Here is a 23,185-nt window from a genome sequence, read left to right on the forward strand (position 1 = left end):
CACCCGGGTTCATCACTGAGTGATTCAGGAGCGCCTGGGGACAGGGCACTGGTCTGAAGTCAGCGTCTTCATATCTAGGGACTCTGCTGGGCATGACTGAAAACGCATTACTTAAGAGCCAGGTATCCTTCAGGTTAAAATACCTGTAGGTACATACACAGGATCTAGTGATGATAACTCCATCTCATAAAAAAATGCAGCTATGTGATTAAAGAAACAGCTTCTGGAGGTAGTGAGACAAGCCCTGAGTACTAGACAACTGTGTAGAAAATCCAGGGAAGATGGGGCTGAGGCTAACTGTTAGGCAGAAAACGGCATCCGGCAATTCCCACGAGAAGAAAATGGGGACGTGCAGCCACCCCTACACCGAGGAGCCAGGCGGGGCCACCGGGCTCTGCTTTCTTGCCCCGACTGCGGGACCTCAGGCGCTTCCTACAGCCAGGGACAGGGACAAGGCAAGCGGCCTTTTCTTTGGAAAAACGTGAAGTTTAAGTGTCTTTGTCGGATTTCATAAGTATTAAAAAAATTCTCTGCAACACTTCAGTTTCATTCATTCAACAAGTAATTATCCAGCAACTCCAACGCGGTCCTTGGTGATTTAATCCACGCTGAGCCAAGAGTGCGGTTAAGTGACATCAAGAGAACTAAGTCAGTCTCCTGAGCACGAAAACAAACTTTGTTTCAGCTCCCGACTTAACTCAGATACAACCAAAGCCCTAAAATTCAGCCGCGCCATAAATGGCTTGGAGAGCCTTTCTCACAGTATGTTCTGGACGTAAGTCATCTACCCACAGGCAGAAACCCAAGTTAAGGCCGCACACTGGCCTTCTGACAACGGACATGGCCGACACTGGTCTCCCTGGAGATGTTGCCTAGCACGAAATAACGGTGAGTCTGGAGGAGCTTCTGAGTTTTATAAGGAAACAGTGCAATACAAGATGTGCAGCATCACTCCCTTTTCAAAGCCCAAATACTTCCAAATAATTAGAGTCAAAGATTATGAATGCCTTTCGTGGAGGAAGAAGGCCAATGACTCCCGGCAAATCCTGCCTGCACGGGTCCCCCGATGGGGTCGGACCCTGCGACGGGCGGCCCCGCTGTGCTCTGAGCCGCGGAGGGAGAGCGGGTGTGGCGTACGTACCTGCTGTCTGTTGTTGGGCATGTGCGGCAGCATGGTGGACACGTGGAACATGAGCTCGTAATCTTTGTAGGTGGTGTAGAGGGAGTGGGTTCCGGTCGAGTCCGCTGGCGACAAAGACAATTACAGAAACAAGTTAGCAACACGCGCGAAGTAACACTTAGAATGCCCTTATTGCAAAGGGTAGTTGGGTTGAAACAAACACGCCACCTGACTGTAAACAACCCGTGCCCGGCGGGTCCCCCTGCCCTCTCACCACGTGCTGTCTCTACGGCCCCCAACCCAGACCCGCGGCCTCGCCTGCGCTCGCCCACATGCCTTCTCCTGAGCTCAGGTGTCCCTTCTACACTCTTGCTGCTGCACCTGGGTGACCCTCAGGGGTGAGCCACTTCTGCCACCGGGAGTGAGGTCAGCAGAGGAGGGAAGAAGGGGGTGCAGCGGCGGGTGCAGGGCTGGGTGCACCTATTTGAAGGGCAGGGGCTACCCTCCAGTTATTCCTGCCCCAGCCTCGTGAGCGTGTGTGAGTTCTTCGTTAGAACCCAGAAGAACAGAACAGGACTGATGCAGCGTGGACACAAGGGCGACGTTGAAGATTTTCTCCCTGAGTGATGTAATTAACCTTCTGTTTTCAGCAGGCAACGCAATGGTTCGGTCACAGGATGAATCACAAAGACTGAGTGTGATCTCTTACTGTACGTCACAAACGGACACATGTTACAAACCATGGCATACGAACCCTGTTAATCGCTCAGCAATTCAGCTTTCGAAAAGCAGAACGAGTCTTCGTGATTCAAAACCCATCTGTATTACCAACAGACTACGGCAGACAGAGAGTGTCAGACACCCGAATCAACATGGTAACCATAAACAAGCAGTAATTTCAGGAGATGGTTTTTAACCACTTTGCATTGTATGCATATGGTAAATAAAGACAAAAAGATAAATATAAATTAGGATGTAAATGGAATTCAGGACTGCCTTTCTCAATCCTTGACCCATATTATATAGGTTTCTTTTTCTACCTTAAAAAAAAAAAGGCAATACTGTTCAATAGAATTTCAAACAAATTTTATTCCATTGTATTTGTTGGGTAAACTCTAAGTAGTCATCTTGGACTAACCTTTTTTTAAAATATAGAAATGTGTATTTTTACCTTAAAAACACTAAAAGTTGACCTTTGTGAGGTCTTTTTTAATCCTGTTATAAGTTTTTATTTCCAATATTTCTATCTGACTCAGAAATAGTCCTGAAAGTCCTCTAGAAGAAATATATAGCTTGGCACACTCTGAAAGGAGCTCACAGAGGCGATCTGAGAAATCCAGGGAGCATTTAAAGTGCTCGCATGTGGACACCGACAAGCCAAGTTGCAGATGCCCAGAGAGGGTACGTATCTGACAAGCTGTATAGTAACCAGTCCCAAAATAAAGGGATTTTCTCTTCTAACTATTCACTAAGTGCACATGTTATTTTTCATAGACTTTCTTGGGAAGTGACTTCCACCGTAACTGTGCTGGCTTGGGACCCACACAGGGCGCGTGGTGAGGCAGGGACCGTGAGGGACCGACTGGCCAGAACGACATTGAAGGTCTGAGGGTGACAACCCAGAACATTCAAGGACTCTCATCATGACACTGTGACTAGAATGCTTAATGTTCAGTAAGTGGAATCCTGGAAGGTATTAAACAGCCTAGCCAACAGGTTTTAGCTGTAGGAAGTTACAATAATAGAAGAAAAATGCATTTGGGGGAGGCAAAAAACACTCTGCAAAGTGTGGTCATAATCTATCTATCCCAAGCAGGGCTAAGAGATGAAATTCTGGAAGTTCCCATCTCAAACAGCAGCATGCCAAAGGAGGAGGTGACGGGCCAGCTTACTCAGGGGCCGCCCACGTGCTTCTACACACAAGGAGACACAGGGCACGGCGGCGGAGCCCACTCTGCCGTCCTCCACACCCACACGGAAGACACTGCCCACGCCCGGGGCCTCCTGCACTCTGGTGAGCAGGGCCTCTTTGCGGCTCGTGCCTGCTCCGGCCCCGCCCCCTTCAGCGTGTAAGAGAGAAACAGCCAGCCCATGTCAGAGCTGGAGGGGGCATCCCAGACACCAGATGCTCTACATTTTCCCTTACAAAGAAAAGGAGGCCCAGGTCTGACAGACACTGAAACTAGAGCACCATGCTCTTAAATTTAAGGTATTTTTGTACGTTCTGTGAAAGACAATTTTTTATTTGACCATTCCATAAAACCTCATTCTCAGAAGCCTCCTCTCCACTTAGGGAATGTCTTAGACTCCTCTGCATCTCAGAGAATGCCTTATTGGAAATCCACATGGCACAGTCTCACTCTGATACAGTCATTTCCTTAAGCTGAAGTGATTAGAACTCAAGGATCGAAAACATGTCCAAGGTCACAAAGATGCAAAGCTGATGTCAGTTCTATGCACAGGAAAATGTCTGCGTGATCTGAGCTACAGTCTGACAGACTGTGACAATGACACGTTCTTACAGTGTGTCCTCCCCACCGAAGACAGACTGACAGGCACACGCAGTCACGTAGCTTTGCAGGAAGGACGTCCCTAAGGGCAGCGTGCCAGCACCTCTAAGGGGTGGGTGGGGGTTGTAGGTAAGAGGAATTTGCCGAGAAAAAAAGAAAAGAACAAAAATCAGAAAAGGTCTCACTGAACTTTCAAAATATGTGGTTATTCACAGTGGGCATCAGAAATTATTTCTGTCTTTCTCCAGCTGAGGCAGAGCAATGGCCTTCAACGTGCACCCAGCTCCAACCCGGGCAAGCGTGGAGGGCGCACTGGGGCTCACGTGTGCGCTAACGCTGCCTCTCGGCCTGCGTCCTGCCCTCCCAGTGTAGCTCTGCAACCCACTGCTGGTGACAAGAGCTGAGGACCTGGCACCCCCAGCGCAGGCGAGTACCAGTGACGGTCCCAGGCTGAGTGGACACTGGGGGCAGGGAGCCTGAGCACCCCGGTTCCAATGCCAGCTCCGACACACACTGACGTTCCCACTCCACCATTTCCCCAGGCGTGGGCGGGACACTTCCCGGACCCTCCAACTTCAGACTCTGTCTGCTCCTCTCATGAAAAGAACAAGCAATTCATTGCTTGATCATAAGCAGGATTTTCCAAAGTGCACAAAATACCCTGCCCAGTGGCTGAGGTGCTGACCGTACTCAAACAACAGCACAAGAACAAAGCCAGAGCATTTAGAATGTACGAGGACCATGAGGACCACGTGATCTAAATGAAGACGCGGGACAAATGTGCATGCTAGGTCAACAGAAAGCCTGCGATTTCAATCCTCCAGTCAGTCTGGGACCTCAAGCGTCCTGTCCGAGGCCCTTGAAAGATCCGATGCCTCAGCTTTTTAATCACAGCTCCAACTCCTGAGTTAACAGAGTGAGACCAGACATGGACAAAGCCCACCTGAGAGCAGTGCGTGAGTGAATGTGTTAATACCAGGTCTTTTAGAAAGGATGGCGGTGCCCGTCCTCGGTCACCCAGAACGAGGGTGCAATGAAAGAGGAGAGATTCCGAGAAAGAAGAAAATGTGGAAAGATTCTTCACGCTACACAGGGATTTGCTTGCTGGTGTTACAGAGGAAGAAGAACTGACCTTTGAGCTGATGTGAAACATATGCCTCTTGAGGAAAGAGCTTCCTGTACTCATCTGAGGAAATCTACACTTGATCCCAAATAAGCTGCCTAAGCAGCTTCTGGGGTCAAGAACAGGAGGGCTGTGATCGCTTGATTAGGTTTCTGCGCATGCGCGCCCGGGGAGCATTGACACACACGGACAGGAAGCTCACTTTTATTGTCTAGCTGAGCCCGGTATTTGGTGAACCCTTTCAGCCGCACTCGCTGGCCCAGGAGGTCCAGGAACTCCTCGAACGCTGGCCCCGCCGTCTCGTTGTTGTACATCTCCTCCTCCGTGCTCTGGCCCGCTCTGCAGTAAAGGATCCCGATCTTGTGCTGGAAGCTCAGCTGAAACGGGGAAGCAATGCAGTTACTGGTCAGAGAGCATCGGACACGCTCACTTCCAGGAAAACGGAAACCAGAGAAGCTTAGGACCCGGCTCTCAGGGGAGCACCCAGAACAGTCCCCGCAAGCGGACAGGCCCGAGCAGCAGCGACTGTCCTTGTACAAAGCTCCGAACACGCAACAAACCCGGCAACCCCAAACCGCCACTGGAGAAAGGGCAGGAATCCTAAGAAATAGACGTATGGCGTAGCCATGTGGGATTTGCCGGTTTCTAAACGAAGAGATAAGGTCAAGCATCTGTTCAAAAGAGTAATTGCAGAAATGCTTAATCTTGCCCCCACCTCAGAGCAATGAGCATCGTCTTCCAAGTCAGGAAGAAGAAAGGCCACAGACTTTTAAAAGCTTTCCCTCTCTGGTTCCTAACGTTCTTTTTTTTTTTTAATTGTTATTTGAACATTCATAAAAATATGAAATGTGAAACATTGCAATGAAAAAACACATCAAATTAAGGTCTGGTAAGGCAAGAATCCCCATGGACACTGTGATATATGTATATAAAGAGAGTAATGTTTTGTTTCCATAAAAGTTGACTTTGGCTGTACAATTTAAGTCATTTCTCCGTTTCTGACTATCGTGAAAAGAAAACATCTGCTAAACACACAATGGCCCATAAAGAATTTTAATAGCAATTGAAGAGCCCCACTGTAACTCTATCTCAGACCGTCCAGCACCGCGCTGCGGCTTCCTGCAGCTTCCTCCCACGGCAGGGGAGACACTGGATCCGCCTGGAGAGCGTTCTGCCTCTCCCCAGAGAGGACCCACTTCACACTCGGAAATCGGAGCACTCGATTTTACTGGCAGCCATCTGAGCCTCAGAAACTGACAGCTTATCAGACATCAGCGGTTCCCTCGAGGCATCAACCCGCAACACGGTTCGCTTTTGTTATCAAGCTGTAAAATAGAGGCTGGGATCAAAATCCGTAGCCGACTCCATCAGTGACGTAAGGCGAAGTGGTACCTGCTTCCCTGGAGTGGCAGAGTGAGAAGGGCAGTCTCGTCCTAACGTCACCTGACGAAAACACACAACCCAACCCAGGGAAGTTAGGGAGGCGCCTGCTTGGGGAACCCCAGCGACTGCCGGCAACAGCATCGTCTTAACTAAGAATCGGATTTTATAAATTGAGAGGTGAACTGATACAAAGCAACCAAATTTTCAAAGTCCTGCTACGTAATTACTTTCCTTGTAATTCCCCGCAGCATAGAGGCTTTCTGCTCAAAACATCTCACCAACTTGAATGAAATAACTGATCTTAGCCCCTATTAAATCTCCCCAAAATGTCCCGTACAGAGCGGATCGAGCAGTGACCGTCTCAGACCTGAATGGGTTACAAATTCCAAGAGACGGTAACGGACAATATACCCTTTAAATATTTTATCAGTATTAAAAACTATTAGCAACAGTCGCACAAGATTGGCCCATCGCTCCCTTGGGCAGATTTACTGTTGGCAAAGTGAATAGAAACAGTATCACCTATGATAAACCTTGACACCCCCCTTAACAGGGCAGTGGGGACTTTTAAGGATCCTTCAGAATCTGTGATGTTAAGAAAGCTGTCCCATCTGTTTTAGAGATGAACAGAAGTAGTGCTTTCTTCGTGTAATACAGGAACTGGATACCACTAAGAGCTACGGCAAGTTAAAATGCCCTACCACATACCATAAAGCAGAGCAAACACCTACCATCTCGGAAGGAGGAACACACGGACTACAAGGAGAAGCACACGATGCAGTGACTGGGCTGCTTACAAGCAGAACCCAACACTCCAAGTGAATTCCTTGACCTCAGATTGGTAACAGGTGTTCACCGAAAGTGGCTAAAATGCTTTATTTCCAAAAATTCCTTGGCATAGCTTCCGGTCCTACTCTGCCACCCAGACTTCCCGACCCCCACTTCGTTCTGCGAGGAGACTCAGAACCACTCGTGGCCGTGACGAGGTCTCTCGGGGCACTGAGGACTTCCGGATTCGGGCTGGGGGGAAACGGGCCAACTCTGGACTCCACCACAGCAGCCCGACAGGACCGGCCACCTTGTCCACGGGCACCTGCTTGGGCCAGTGCAGGGGCGTGGCTTACAGGGAGAACCAGCATGCACCAGAGACACAAGGGATACAGTACTGCCACGTGGGTGGCCGGCTGTCTTCGTGGACTCTCCTGCAACGTGCCAAGGAAGGCTGTCCTTCTCATTGGCCCACGTGAACGCTGAATATTTGAACAGCGTGCTCTCCCTCCATGAAAACATGTCCCCTCAGCTGTTTGGCGGGCGCTCCCTATGTCCTGCACTCTCCAGCAGCAACCGTCTTGGTACAACTATTCTGTGAGTCGTACGATTTTAGAAGTCCACCGCTCTCATCTAGAGCTTCGGTTTGGTTCAGATGTTTTTAATACGTCCGTGCTCATTCCTAAGGCAGAGCGAGCTCGGCAACATTCTTTCTGAGTGTTAGAGAGCCCGCTTCCTCTGACTAATATGCAGTGTTAACTTGTTAGACCGACGACGAGTTCATCATTTTTACAACAGAATTCCAGCCGAGGGAGTATCACAGAGTGCGCCAGGGCACCGCAAGAGAGTACGACTGGGTCAACCACGAGGAGCCGCAGAGTCCCTCACACACACGCAAAAAGAATTTTCCTCGGGAAATTCTGGAACACATATCGCAATGTCTTTACCTGTTAGAGCATGTGAAAACAAATCCACCGATTTAAAGGGGACCGTGTACACCTGAACACCTACCTCTCCATTTCCCCCGACAAGTCTCTGGCACGTGACACTTCAGGGACCTCTCGCCCCCTTCTGGGCCACCACCCCAGGCCTGCCCATCGTTACTTCCCTCCTAGATGCCATCAAGAGTCACACGGCTGAGCTCTGGGCCCCGTCAGTCTGTGTGCACCAACCTGTCCTCTCCCCACTGCCAGACGCATCTTCCTAGAGCCCAGTGCTGGCCAGTCCCAACCTCGGAAGCCCCCCACCATCCCCGCGGCCCACGCACTCACACGCACTCCAGCGCAGAGCACCCTGGGTCCTCCCAGCTCTGGCTCAACACACTTTGTTCTGTTGAAAACTCTCAGCCTCCCTCTGTGTGCCCATTCTGGTAGAGAAACAAGCCACAATCCCTAAAACAGCCAACCACTCACATCTCCCTCCTGGAATTCCACCCAAGGCTCAAGGCCCAGCGACAACGCCACCTCCTTTGGGAGATGGGTCCTGCCGGGTGTCTGCTTTCCCAAAGCACTCTCCTCCACCCCACCTCTCCCAGGCCCAGCACCACATTCTGCCCTGCAAAGGTCACTGTGCTCTTGGCCCTCCTGTCCCCGTGGGCTAGCGACTAGGTCTGAGTCAGCCTCACTGTTCCCGATGCACGCTGTTCGCTTCCACCTGTCTGACTGAAGCCCCCTGCAGGCAAGAACAAGTATGAGCTCAGGAAAACAGTCGGTGTGACTCTTTTAAACCCCGGGAAAACAATGCCACTGACACCCTAAGAGTCACTAGTCAGCCGTGCTCTTGCTCGCTGGGACACACCAAACCTGGGGAAAACCACCCCCGTGCAACTCAGCAGGTGTATTACACTGTAAAGGCATCACGCGTCTTAACTCATAAAAAGGCATGTTTGGGGGAAACCAGACAGAAGACGCATCAAGGCACTGAAAGCAAAAGATCTTAGATGAAAGGTGGCGCGGAAGCCGCCACAGCACGGAGACACGGAGACACAGGCGTCAGCCCCCGCGCGGTACACACCCCCTGCTCATCCAGCTGCAGCAGCTGCTCCGGGACTCTGGGCGAGCTGGAGGCCTGGCGCAGGCACTGGGTGCTCAGCTCGGGGACGACGTACTCCAGCACTTCCTTGAGAGGCAGCCCTCGAGCGGTGCCATGCCTCGCGGTGGAGGGGACGGCGTCTTCCAAAATAGCTCCTCGCAGTGTTGTCAGCTGCAGGGGCAAAACGCGAGAGTTCAATGACCAGTTACAGAAAGACGGAGGAGGGCGAGTCTCCTGCCCGAGTGGGCGGCCAGGCGGGGTGGACGGGGCCAGACCGGTGCCTGGAGGAGGAGGAGGAGGAGGGGCGCAGCCCCCATGCAGCCGTGGGATGCAGAGGTGCCCCCAGGACTCCGAGACCAGCAGCAGAAGGACGCTGGGCGGAAGCTGGAGGTCGTGAGGCCGGGCCTTACCATCACACCTCTCCTCCCAGACACCCCTTTTCTTCCTCCTGTTCCCCTGTTTCTCTACATCGCCTTGTCTTCTCCCCACCTTTCTCTCCTTCTGTCTACCTGGCCATGCTGACCATTCCTGAAGCATAACGGGCATGCCCAGTGACACCCACAGCAGGTGACTCAGAGCTGCGCAGACTGCCACCGAAGACTGCCTCAGGATTTGGGATATGTCGTGAGACATGTCTCCAAACATGTCACGACAGCAGGGAACGCCACTGTGACTAACGCCTCAGCTCTCTCACGGCCAGAGGGAGGCACCCCCAGCCCTGCAAATCCAGAAGCTTGTCTATTCCAGTCCCACCTCTGACTCCGGGACGGCGGCTGGAAGCTGTGGTGACATGGTGACAGGGATGCCTGGCATCTGCGGTGTGCCCTGCAGTGCTAGGACTTTCTCAGCCTGTACCTGCTGCTACAGGGCCACAGCTACGTGTGGCCTCTGAACACTAGACCTGTGACTAGGAGGACTGAGGAAATGAATTTTAAATTTCACTCGGTTCCTTTAAACTTAAACAGCCACGTGTGGCCCGTGGGCAGCACAGTTCTGTGATTTAAAAATGTGACTTCAGGACAGGGGCTATCTCTTGTACTCGTCCAGCACAGAGCCCGGGTCTCCCGAGCGCCACTGACCAGGCAAGATGCACGGCGGGGCCCAGGCCTGTGAGCACCACCGGGGGCGAGTGGAGGGCTCTGCCTTCTCTGTCTGACGTGCTCGTTGGCCATTCCGGAACGCTTGCCAGACATACATCCCTTGGACTGAACAGAGTCACGGGAATAGAACCCAAAGTGCAGGCCAGATCCAGTTCTTCCTATAAACCGACATCTCTACCCACGTGGCTAGTCCCATCCTGCCATCTGTATGATAGTCCCCCTCGGGTCTCGAAGCAAGACAAGCAAGAAACCACCCTGTGTCCTCGGGGCGTGAGGCGGGGGCAGACAGAGCCACTACACTGGCCACCTGTCGCCCACGGATACTCCGCGTGAGACTTCAAACCTGTTTCTAAATTCAGTCCTGAGTCGTGGAGCTCATATTCGCCCTCTCAGCCCCGAAAACCTTCCATCCTTGTCCTTTCTGTCTGTTCAAGGGGCAGAGAAAGCACGGCCACTAGACATCCACGACAGGTCTTCAGGCTTTTTATCTGGAATAAAAAGCTGTGACTCTTTCAGTAACCTTTCACAGTAGTTAACAGTGAAAGACAGAGGCAACCCGTCTCTGAAACCACCTGACGTGGAACGTCCGCGGCTCAGCCCAGCAGGTGCCCACAGGTGGCCTTACCTCGCTCGTCCGGAGAGCCACCCGGTAGTTGTACTGCGACCCCTCCCTCTCCTTGGCGTCTTCCACCTTCTCCCTCCGGATGCTGAGAGCCACGGGGCCAAGGTTCTCATCTATCCCAAAGTAGTTCTGGTGCTCTGCAAGGGAACAGGGCAGGGGCGCATCAAAGACAGGGCGGAGGGCAGGACGGGCCGCTCCCAGCTGTGCATCAGATGTGAAGAAACCCCACTCCCCCATGAGTCTGATCAAGCCTTCCGTCTCCAAACCCCGGGCTTTCGCGTGTCCTGTTCCATTCCTTCCTTCCCTCCTCTTGCCCTGCTTTTCACGCCTCATGAGCAGCAGGACCCCTCACTGCTGCCGGCCCCAGAGCTGAGATTTGGGGAGTCTGTGGAGGGCATCACGGGTGACGGTGTGCTGCCGTCTCCGAAACGGCAGAGAGGAACCCAGCTGCACAGGGAACCACCGTGGAACTCTCCCTCCAGCTGGGGGGGCGCCTTCTGAGGCAACCTCACCAGCCACTCAGATGCGCCACAGCAATCTCGGCAACCAGTGGGTGGCAAGCATCCCCCTTACACTAGGATGTCACTAAAACCCCTAACAGCCGGAAGCAAAATTCTAGCAACAGAGAGAAAATGCAAAAAGGTCACGGAGCTGCGAGGCCACACTCTCTGCGAGAGCACTACGCCCTGGGTCCCCACCTTGCCGGCCACTGTTTCTCCCACAGGACGGCACAGAAGTCCCACGACCTCACTACAGCATCAGACCCATGAGGCCTGCCCATGCCCACGCGGGCCTCCCTGAGGACACTCCTCCTAAGAGGTCGCTCGTCCCTTGCCCGCGTGTTTGGCAGCAGGCCCGTGTTTCTGGACGGGGACGCCACCCGGAAGGAGCCCCACTGCTTTGTGAGCAGCCACTCGGGACGGTGGGGACTCGCGAAAGGAAGGGAAAACGCTTCACCCGGCCAAACTTTTTCAGTGTTGTCTTCCGAAAGGACCCCAAGGGATCACTCAGATGTGGTCTGACCCGCACAAACAGAGGGTGTAACTACCCACGTGGGTGTCCATGCAGCTGACCACTGTTGGTCAGCCACACCCACCCCTCCATCCGAGACGTGGGAAGCACACCCCAGGGGGTGTTCATCCATTTCTTAATGAAGCCAGGTCCGTTCTCCGAGGGGCATGCTTATCACATCATTTTCTTTTTCACTGCACATCTAGAACCACGCTTACCCCTCTTGAATGTCACCTAACTGGTTCTGGCCAATCTTTCCCGACTCGTAGTTTTTAGTTAAAAAGAAAGACAATATATCAAACATTTGTAAGTTTGAAGAAAACCACAGGTATTCCAAAGGTGTTGGGTTATGTGAACATTTTCTGCCACGATAACTCCTGAAGGAACGAGAAACGTCACTCAGGAAACAGGAAGCAGTGTGAGTTCAAGGAGAGAAAAGAGCACTGCATGCCAGAGAGCAAACCGCATCCAAAGCCGCTGAGCGACACTGGTCCTGAAAGGCAGGTGGCTCACGGCTCCACTTCCGGCCACCAGGGGAGGTTAAGGCTAACAAGACTGCCCTTAGGGCCGGCCCGGCAGGGTTGCAGCAGCAAGCCCACCGCTGCAGGAGCTGAGAGGCGAGGCACGGAGCATGACCTGGGCGGCCTGTCCACAGGCCCACTGCGTACCGAGAGCAGCCAGGCTAACTGGTCAGCCGCCAACAGCTCTGGTGAGACGGCGGGTACAAAGAAGTCCCATGACTGAGGAGAACTGACCCGGAGGCAGTTTGTGGCTGTAAGCAAGAGTTTAAAGATATGCAGTGAAAACAGAGACTCAAAGTTAACCGTCTTTGCCTGACTACCAGGTTCATGATCATTTCATTGTTTCTCCAAGTGGGCACAGTGACGATCAGAACCACAAAGATGATGACACTAGACCTGTGGAAACTGCACATTTAGACCTCAAACTAATCAGTTTAGAACTTTGCTAGTTGCAGTTGGTAACTGTCCTGACAAGAACTTCGTTTTTCACCTCCAGCAGTGATTCATCAGAAGCCAGGTGCGTGGAGGGGAACACCAGAGAGTGCACTGGAGCTCAGCCGGTCAGCAGGCAAAGCCACCTTTGCAGAGCCCACTCCGAGGAGGTAGCGGCAATAATGCTCAGGCATGTGATAAGTCCCGTGGCATAAGTCAAAAAATCTTCCGGTTATTTTGAAGAAAGGAGAGTGAACGAATAAACTAAACCGCTTTTGATGATAAAAGCTGAGAGCCCACATCAAGTGAAGGAAGTCATTAATTTTAATATCTGACAACTAAAAACCTTAATGTGTGGGTGGCTCTCTTCCTCTCCTCAGTCTCCCGACTGGCAGGACCTTGGCCCTCTGCCTGGCCCCTCTTTCACTTTTCTTCACTCGACATTATCGTTTAGCACTGGATGCAAATACCGTTTCCACCGAACGGCTCTCACTCACTGAGCCTCACTGAAACATGCACCCCACTCCAGGTGAGGCCCAGCCCTCCGGCTCTGATACCCCACAGCCTGGTGTGCTGGTGTCTAACACATGACAGGTGCTTACTAAATTGTTCTTGAATTACGGACCTAAAGTAGGCTCCCTTGCTACTGCTCAGAAGTAACAGCCTTGGAGCAAAGTTAGAACAAGGAGACATTTCATGCAGGGAAGTGGAGAAGACAGGCTGAGAGGCCTTGGGGCCCAGGAATGCAGCCGGCACCACCCTCAGCCACAGGGGCAATGTGCTTTCTTGAAATATTTACAAAACTGAGAACTTGCATACCTATTAGGAGTCACAGGTGGCCTTAGTTACCTAATGCTGCTATAACAGATTACCACAAACTGGGGGCTTAAAGCAATACCCATGTATTGTCTAGCAGCTCGGGAGGCTGGGAGGCTGAAGTCAGTTTCAATGGGCCGACAGCAAGGTGCTCACAGGGCTGTGCTTTCTTGGGAGGCCCTGGGGCAGAATCTGTTTCCTGGCCTTCAGCTTCTTGGGCTTCATCCCTTCAATTCCTGGGCTTGTGGTGCCCCTTCCTGTCCTCAAAGCCAAGCCCAAGGCCTTGCTTCACAGGCCATTCCTCATTCTTCTACCTCCAATCTCCATCTGTCTACCTCCTACCTGGACACTTAAGGTTGCATTTCCGTCCCACCCAGATGATCCAGCATAATCTCCCCATCTCGAGATCCTTAATTTAAATCACACTGGCAAAGTCACTTCTGCTATACAAAGTAATTCACACAGGTCCCAGGGATTAGGACTGAGACCCCCCAGGGCCAGTATTCAGCCTACTACACATACTTCGTCATTCATTCAAATACTGAGCGTGGGATATGTCTCAGCCATGTGCCAGAGTGACAGACACTGGGAATGTAACATCAAACAAGACATCGTGCCTGCTTGAAAAGGTTCAGTCCTGTGGAGGTGACAGTACAGGAAACAGACAAGAATTACGCATTCCAAATCCCGCGAAAGAAATACGTGCAAGGCAGCTACAAGGACTGCGATGATCCAGCATCGAATCAAGAACCGAGGAGAGAAATGCCACGTCGCAGTCACAGCAGATGTCACACAGCCCCTGTGTGACATCTTTAACACAGGAACACACGTGCATAGCTCTGAAGCACCAAACTCTTCTGCTCAGCTCAGGACACAGCAGGCCCCGCTCACCCCTCTCCCTCCTTCACTCCGTCCCCACCAGACGACCCTGAGTTCCTCGGCAGGCCTCGCATTCTCCCCGGGACTGAGGCACACGCCCCAGTGAAGCTCTGGTGTTAGCTGTTCTCGGTGATGTTGGTCGCTCTCTGTGGGGATCATCCACTCCTTTCTTTAGCCTTGGTTCCAGGTACTTGATAGTTCACAATAAAGAAAATGGTACCTGTTTAGAATTGACCTTTTTTACGTGGGACTCTTTATCTGTAAGGAGCCATCTTGCTTTACAGCCTACCTCACATCAGATTCAGACAGACTCAGCTTTTTTACTGGGGATCAGTCGCTGTCACTAAAGGCAGGTCCGTGTCCACAGGGGCAGGTCTTCCATGCCCTGTCTGGAGCCGTGTAGCCCGAATGAGAGAACAGGGAACATGGTCTCTACTCGCAGGTGAACGAGTGCCCTCATCCTGCACCCAGCTGTGCTGTTGTGTTGTTCAGCTTCTCCTGAACACATTCTAGTTGCCCACTAGTTGCGTGGGAAACAGGAGGTATGCCGGCAGGAAGGGTCAGCCTTCCCAAACATTGAACCAGTCCTCTCTTTCCAGCCTGGCCTTCCTTCAGAAGTCCCTGGGCCCCGCCCGGATGTGGGCTGCCTGGCTGTGGATGCCTGTTCCTACCTTGCGGCACCGCCAGGGCTGGGTGGGTGGCCTTCTCCTGTCTGCAGCACCGTCTTACTCAGCATCGGCCTCGGCCACCTTGCCTCTCCCTGGTTCTCTCTGCCTGAGAAGAACCAGGTGGCTTTTATCCTTCCCCCCTTTTATTCCTTCATTATCATTTTTCATGGTGTTCTAGAAGGGGGAGAGATAACATGTGCCTGCAACTTGCCACATTTAACTAACAGCCCCACACTGGCTTATTCTTAAATATCTATAACCCTAATACACCCAATTATTGGTTTCTGAATCTGGGCTTTGCTACATCTGTCTCATCTGCTTCTCCTTGGGTCAGTTATACAACTTTTCTGAACCTCAGCATCCCACCCCCAACATATACTATAAATAATATATTAATCATCATTAACCCAAGAGAGGCATTACAGTTGAAAGGAGGCATGTTACTGACAAAAAACTGAACCAGAAGCAAAAATGAGTGACCGTGGAATAAGCAGCACCACGGGGCAGTACAACTTGGAGCCCGGGCGTCTAACGCAGGTCGAGCGTCAGCCTGAAGGCGAGCCCCACTTCTCATCTCAAAGCACTGGCTTAGAATCACCTGGAGAGGCTGCGTCACATTCGTGGTCATCTCTTTAAGAAAGCAGTGGCCTGTGGGACACTTCACTGAGCACTTCCCATTGGGAACTATCATTTTTTTAAAATGGGGGAAACCCCAAATTTGTATATTACCTTCTCACCAAAGATGGCAGTAAAACTGGGGGAAATGTTTTCTTTTATGCCTACCTCTCCAATGTACGCCCCGCACTCATCAGTCAGCTTCTCGCTGCCTCACCCAGGCACACGTGTGGACGGAGTGTCTGCTGCTTGCAGGCTCCGCACCTCTCGACCTGCCAGCTCAGGGGCCCAGCAGGATTGCTTAGGGACCCTTCCCTGCCTCCATCCTCACTAAGGAAAACAGCACGCTACCTGGACATGCTTCTGAAGGAGCCACGGCCTCTGCTGCTCAAGGTAACCTGCCCTCTAGCTTTCACAAAGGTAAGAACAGGGGTGCCTCCCACCCCCCGCCGAGCCTCCAGCAGGGAGCCAAGGGGACTTTTTCAAGTGACACAGTGGGGCCCCCGCAGCACAGCTCAGCCTGTCCGTCTGCACTGGAGAGCTGTCTGTCCACACAGCAGTGGGCAGAGGACAAGGAGCCCCCGCCACGCCCAAGCCTGCTGTTACCCAAGTACGCAATTTCCATAAAACTGCTTTAAGGGCGAATCCAATAAAATTGTCCTTGGGCAGAACAGGAGCTGTGGGAAGACGGAACCACAGTCCCCCTAGCACGCAAATACAGGAGGGCAAGAGAAAACCCCTGTCCACAAGGCTGCGGGGTAAGGAACGAGGTTCCGTGCCATCTCTGGCTGCTCAGTGGAGGAGAAACAACTCCAACTGTGAAGAGGGAGAAAGGCTCCATGGGACCTTGGCCGCGGGCTGGTTCCCAGTCCTGATGTAAGACGGAAGGGAGGCTGAGGAGGTTCGTGGGCGACGAACTGAAGAGGTGAGGATCACACCTCTGCAGGGCCTCCTAGGGGCAGATACGCAAAGGGAAGCGCTGCAGCCCTGCCTTTCGTCACCTGTCCCAGGTGGGAGCACTGCGGGCACACAGCACCCTCGACAAGCGCACCGAAGCCTGGCTGTGGCTCTTGGACCAGGAGACAGTAGCTTAGGTCACATGCGCAGCAGCAGATTTCCTGCTGGTTTCCCACAAAACGCAGTTCCAAGGTTCCCTGTTTTTTCTATAGCGAGTTGAGCATTTAACTGTCAGCTCATTGCCTATCTGAGTCCCATCCATGCCGCAGGTGCTGCTGTCTCAATTCCTGCCTGAAACACATCTTCTTTCTCCTCTGCTTCCAGCAACTGGGAGTCTGTGTTGTAACCTGTGGACCTCCCAGAGGTCCACAGCCCTCTGGGAGCCACACAGAAAAAGTGAGCAAGGAACAGTGAGGCAACGGTTGAAACAACAGGACGCGCTTTTGCAGGTGGTGACCTTGAGTCATGAGATGCCCTGGAGAAACCCCAAACTCTGTGCCGGTGGTTCACAGCCTGAAGTGCCTAACTGACCGCCACAGGGAGAATGACACGTGTCTGTCATTGCCCTGCCTATGGGGAGCCACCGCTACTGTCCCCACCTTACAGACAAGAACACTAATGCTTGGCGGTGAAGTGACCTGCTCCCAGTGCCAGTCTGGTGGGACAGGGTTGGGTGCACGCCGAAGCGGTCGGTCTGCCTCTAGAACCCTCATGTAAAGCAACTTGGGGGTGACAAGTTCAAGTCAAGGTCTGAACTACACAAAGCAGTCCGTGAACAGCAAACTGAACACCACTGGGAGATGGGACAACAAGTCTGTCCTGAACATACGGACTGTATCTTCGGAGAACAATTTTAAGAACCCCTGAATAAAAAGGGACAGACTGCAGAAGGAAGGCACTACCACGGGGCCCCTTCAACAATGCCCCACCTCAGTGCTCTCGGCCACCAGAGTGGGACGGAGCAGGAGCACTAGACAAGGGAGAAGGGGTTCAGAGCAGAAAAGCTGGGGGACGCCGCCCAGCGTCCATCTCACGGCTTTGGGGGATGAACATGAAATCGGGGTGGGAATCTCACGGAGACGCGGGAGGTGGGCGCTGCTGTTTCCAGGCGCCCTGAGTAAGCTGACTTCCAACTTAGTCGCCAGGAGCGAAGTGCAAGGGAAGTTTTCTCAGTTATAACTGCCACATCCAACTGCCCGCGAATATCTGCATTAATGCCTCTTCGTGGGAAGTAACAGAGCTTGGGCCCCAGAGCCCATGGGCCTGTACAAAATGCTGCAGTGGGCAGGAATCATGACCCTCCCATCACGGCGGACGGGCCAGAGAGCCACCTGAGAGTCTCCCACCATTGCCCACACAGAATGGACACGGCAGAAACCCGCCAGGCTGGCTGTCGTGCGCAGCTGGGCAGGCCCCCCTGCTGAGAGCCCCCGGACTTCAATGGGAGCTCTGTCCTTGGAGGCGAGACTGGCCCGGCGGAGGGGTTAAGACTGAGGCGATTATGTCCGCTCAGGGAGGAATTTGTGTCTCAGAATAGCACTATTGTTGGGCGGTGCTCAGCTCACCCGAATGAATTTAATAGTGTCCAACGCCCTATTAATTTTCTTCAGTGAGTGTATAAAACCAGAAGAAGAAAAAAAAAGAAGCCACCAGGCATGAAATTGAAAGCGCCCCCACCGGTCATGCCCCGCGGCGGGGTTCACCGGGCACGTAAGGCGCACCGCTCCCAGCTGCCCCACTGGTGAAACTGACGGGGAACCCTTCCCCAGGGCCACCTGCCATAGGGTTCCCTCTGCTCCTGTCTCTTTTCATCTTCTAACCATTGAAACAAAGTGTGCGCCTTTGGATGCTGGAACAGCAGCGTGGACAAGAGTGCCTTTGGAGAGGAAAGTCTCACAGATTTACATAAGAACCACATCGGGGACCAGAGGCTGCAGGCCCTGTGACAGGCACTTGCTGTCTGAGCCTCTCATAGGAGGTGTTCCTATCGCTATTGTGTGTAAATGACTGACGGGGGCACAGAGAAGTCCTGGGACTTGGCCCTGACTGCACTGGGATGTGAACCCAAGAGGCCAATGTCGGGGCCCTCTGTGCACGTCACCTAAAGTGAAGCCACCTCGCCGGCCAGTCACAGGCCTCTGACCACCACGAGGGTGGTGGATGCTCCTGCCCGTAGGCAGCAGGGCAGTCCCCAGACACAGAGTGGCCAGCTGGTGTCCAGGAAGGCCGGCGGGCTCCTGCACGGGATCTGGAAGACTCCTTTCTTTGCACTTGTTCCTTCAGAGGATGTATGCACAAATATTATGCTTTAGTTAATATACTAATAGTGAAGATTACCACCACAGGAAGGGCGAGTTTGCAGAGAACTGGGTAAGACAGGACTTCAAAAAGTAAACTCCAAGATTTCTACAGAAAGGGGGCTCTGGAAAGAAGTCCTGGAGGCGCCGTGGCTCCCGCAGAGAAGCTCACTCTGGAGGCACAGATGCAGGAAGGAGCAACGCCTGCCGGCTGGTGTCACAGACAAAAACACACCTCGGAAAGGCCGGTCTTGCACCCACATTGCGCCGAGGCTGCGGCTTCCGTGGGAGACCCAGGCCACCCTGCAACAGCTGAAGAGTCTTTTCTGGAACGTTTCGATCTTCCCCCAAAGTATCAGTTAGAATTCCACCCTGCCTGCATCCCAGAAATCTTGTGAAGCTAGGACGGGAAGGAGGCATGGAAGCTCTCGCTGGCGTGTTCTGTTAGTAAGAAACCGAGAAGAAAGGGAATCACAGGAGCGTAGGAGAGCCAGACGCACAGGCCCCCGAAGCACAGGCGGCGGGCAGGGGACAGGGGCGGCGGGGGCAAGGCTGTCTTTTCAATCACGCCCCATGGTCTGCCCTGCAACACCATTCTGGCTCCTCCACAGAGGGTTCCAAAGGATTCCTACTTCTGTCCTTGGACCTGTTGACAGAAAATCCCAAGAAAAAATGAGTGAGGCGTCAGGGCCTTCCTCAGAGACACAGAGATCCGTGGACCCTGGGGAGCCGGAGAACCAAGGGTGTCCCAAGGAGCGCCTCACGGCCCCCGCCTCAGCCTGCAGGTTTCAGGGGGAATGCCAGGGGGATTTGTGCGTTTTCAGGAAAGAGAAGCACGCAAAGTAAATTCCAAAGCTTAGCAACTGCCCCTGCTCCTTAAGGAAAGTGCGAGAAGAACTCCGGGATGCGTACAGGATGGTGTGAGGCCGACTGCGTCCGTTTCACTCCCTGAACACGGCAGTCAGCTGCTCACGGGGACCCAGCGACGGCTTCGTAAGAAACAAAAGTGTGGCTCTGTTGCTTTCTACTTTTAAAAACTGTGTGTTGATTCATCTTTCTTAAGGTTTGGCACTGTAAACACACCACAACAGCTTCTACCATTAAAATTTTCTTAATAAACTATTTTCGAAGTGTTGATTTACGGAGCAGCTGCACGAACGGCCGAGTTTCTCCACACCCTTCACCCGGTCGGCCCCTGGCTGTCAGTGCCACGCGTCACTAACAAGTGTCACTTGGGCAGGTGTGTTTGACTAACAAACCAGTGCTGGGACAGCCTCATCTGCAGGCCACACCTTCTTCGGATTTCCTTAGTCCGCCGGATTCCCAACGTCCGCTCGCTCTCCCGGACCCCACCAGACTGCATCCTCTCCTGGACCCCACAGGGTGCCAGGGTCTCAGACTGCCCTTGTTTTGACAACCCGGAGAGTTCTGCGGAGGCCTGATCAGGGATCTTCCAGAATGACATTCTCCCCTAATCAGACTGGGGTCATGGGTTCGCACAGGAAGACCACAGAAACGCCACTTCCTTCACACCGAGAGGACAAACTACCCATGGGCCCCCCAACTGCTGGCGCTGGCTTTGTTCACCGCCCTCTGTGGTGGCCGCCCCTCCTTCCGGACCCCAGCCTTGGCGGGGGGTGTCCCTCAGCACTGCCCACATTCTGGTAGAGGAGGGGGAGGCTGTGACTTACATTTTCATAGTCTCTCATGTTTCTTTGAAACTAAAATACTCTCATGATTTACTTTCCAGACAAAGATTCATTTGTGAAAATGAACACTCACTCATCCACTTGATGAGAGTCGTTTTTCAGGTATCCCGCATCCGAGAGGGTGAGAAACCTGCTTCCCTCCGTCACTGCACTCTGTCAAGGTGACAGGCTTCTCCCTGCTCTGCCCGGATCGCGGGTGGTGAGGGCCTGGCATGTCCCCGAGCATCCCGGGCACGTAGTGACCACTGATCATTGCCGGCTCTCAACACACCTACGCAGCGCCGCACATGACACGGAAGATGATCACATGGACAGACACGCTTCAAAGCAAGAGCAGCACAAGGTCCCGCTCACGGACGTCTGTCTGCGTCAGAAGGGCCTGCGAGGATGAAGACAAGGCTGTCCGTGCGGGTCAGCTCAGGGCTCAGGGGAGTTTTCTGTTCTTGCTTCTTTATGCTCATTTCTGATCACGATCATGTAATAGTTACATGCCATTTAAAAATTCTAAGCAAAAAAGACACAGATTGTCGATTTTAGTGTATCTGCCCCTGATGCAAAGAGACACATGCCCTTGTACTGGCGAGCGGCTCTTGTAAAACCACGCTCCCGAAGGCCCAGATGCACGTGCCGCTGTCCACTGCACCCAACTCACCTTGATCCTTCCCTCTGGCTTGACCTCTCTTAACCCAAAACCATTTACTTCGCCTTCCAGAGCTCCTCTCGTCTGTGGGGCCTGACCTGAGGCACAGAGCGGTGCTGAGCCCCTGCGTCACTGTAGGTGCACTGTTTCCTAAAGAGCATAAGACGTCGTCCCCACTCTGGGACCCACATAGCTCTCACCTGTTCCGTGTAGGCTGGCTCTGCCATGCTGGGCACAGACCGCTGCCGGCCAACAGCTCTAGGTGGCTCTGAGTGCTAAGAAGGTCTGAAAGGCAAGGCCCACACCTGGCTCCCAAACGGAAAGCTCAGAGGAGAAGGACATGTGGGTTCAGCTGGAGTTCCATCTGGGAAACGGCAGTGGGGCAGAGAGCACTTCTCTCATGGTCACGGTCACGGTCATGGCCAGCCAGAAGGAGGAGTGCCATGTTCCCGCTGTGCTCACATGGCCCCCCGCCCTCTACAACCTGCTTCACTGAGGGCTGCCAGTGAGCCTGCCCGGGCAAGCGGCACCGCCACTCGGTTTCCGTGGCGAGCCACACCCCTGTACACATCCTTCGGAAGTTGGTAAAAAGCCCTTCAGTGACCGCGTGTCACGGGAGCACACCTCGCCAGGAGGAACAGACGTTTCAGGCTGGCTACCCTGTAAAGAGGGGACCATGTTACCACAGCTCTGCACTTCGCACCTTTCCCAGTGCGTGGAGGCCATTGAACGCTCTTGAAAATGGAGCTCCACACAAAGCAAAAGGCATTCTGGAAGTTTCAGAAGATTCACTGAACACCTCCTTCCAAAGAGAAAGACAGAGTCAAGGGAAAAGAGAAACAGGGAGAGGAAAAGCTACCTGCACAAACACCCACCCATGCCGGTCGGCCCAGGGCCTCTGCTCTGAAGCCAACGATGCTTCTGCAACTCGTGCTGTGTTTGCAAATCAAGCAGGTGCCGTCTCCACACCCACACCACCGGCCTCGGCCGCCTGACCTCAAGGGTCTGGACGGTCGCCTCTGCCCACAGTCCTTAGGGCTCTGCAGAGAGATCAGTGGGCACAGGGGGTGGACGCCATCAGAGCTGACTTCATCTCGCTGTCACACAGGCCCATAGGGAGAGCTAAACATAGGAGACAGCAGGCACAGTTCTGGCCGCAGGGGAGAGCAGAGGGGAAGGGCTGGGGCTCAGCAGCCTCACCGCCCGCTCCATCCTGCCTGATCCCATCAGCTGGCACCACAGCACCTTCCCCCGCACGGAAGGGAGTCCCTGAGTCGGAGAACTCGGATGACAAAGCGACTTCAGGGGTCGCTGCCTCATCCCCCACCACACTGTGCAGGCCTTGCGAAAAGCCTGGTTTGGCTGCCTGAGCCATGCTCGGACCCACAGAGAGAGCCAGCGCCACGGCAGGGTCAAAGGTCTGCACCCCAGCCCGACTCGCCCACAGCCGGTCTGCTCGCAGGCTCCTGTTCAGAGCTCTCTGCTATTTCGCATGCCAACTGAGCACATCTGATGATGTGGTTTCTGCGCCCTGAGAAACCCTAAGCAGCAAATCAGAAAACATGGAATAAGCCAACCACTCACGAACAGGTCTTTAAAACCACCAGGAAGAGAACTAACAGAATCTCGCAACCCAACAGAAGTCACCTCACAGGACAGGCCCTAAGGACGTCAAGGATCAAGTGGTGTGAGCCTGGGTGCGGCACACACACCGCTTTCCATCCCATGGGCACCTGCACACACATGCGACACATGAAGACATACAGGAGAGGAGACGCTGGCACTGCGGATCTGCGTGAAGAGCACGCACACGCCCAGAAGCACGTGTGTTCTAAGTTCTGCGATTTAACGGTAAATCACCAACTACAAAGCTCAGCCAGCCAGCGTGGCTCACTGCCTGAGATTTCAGGGCATAATGACCCTAAGAGGCAGTGTTATTGCTAGCATTGACAGCCGTGGCCTCATCAATTAAAGAACAAAAAC

General features: G+C 53.3%; 1 protein-coding gene across 3 annotated transcripts in view; it reads right to left on the reverse strand.

Moving 5' to 3' along the window:
- The window catches only part of SIPA1L2 (signal induced proliferation associated 1 like 2), a 185,095-nt gene that overhangs the window by 64,208 nt on the left and 97,702 nt on the right, over positions 1–23,185 (reverse strand). For all 3 annotated transcript variants that reach the window (XM_037060249.1, XM_037060250.1, XM_037060248.1), the window contains exons 3-6: positions 10,661–10,794; positions 8,918–9,106; positions 4,956–5,130; positions 1,142–1,245 (exon numbers count right to left, since the gene is read on the reverse strand). In XM_037060249.1, the coding sequence (XP_036916144.1) occupies positions 1,142–1,245; positions 4,956–5,130; positions 8,918–9,106; positions 10,661–10,794 (602 nt within the window). The remainder of the gene's footprint in view (positions 1–1,141; positions 1,246–4,955; positions 5,131–8,917; positions 9,107–10,660; positions 10,795–23,185) is intronic.

Source organism: Sturnira hondurensis, unplaced genomic scaffold (genome assembly GCF_014824575.4).
Source record: "Sturnira hondurensis isolate 20B ecotype Veracruz unplaced genomic scaffold, ASM1482457v3 Scaffold0011512, whole genome shotgun sequence".
NCBI classification, from domain to species: Eukaryota; Metazoa; Chordata; class Mammalia; order Chiroptera; family Phyllostomidae; genus Sturnira; species Sturnira hondurensis.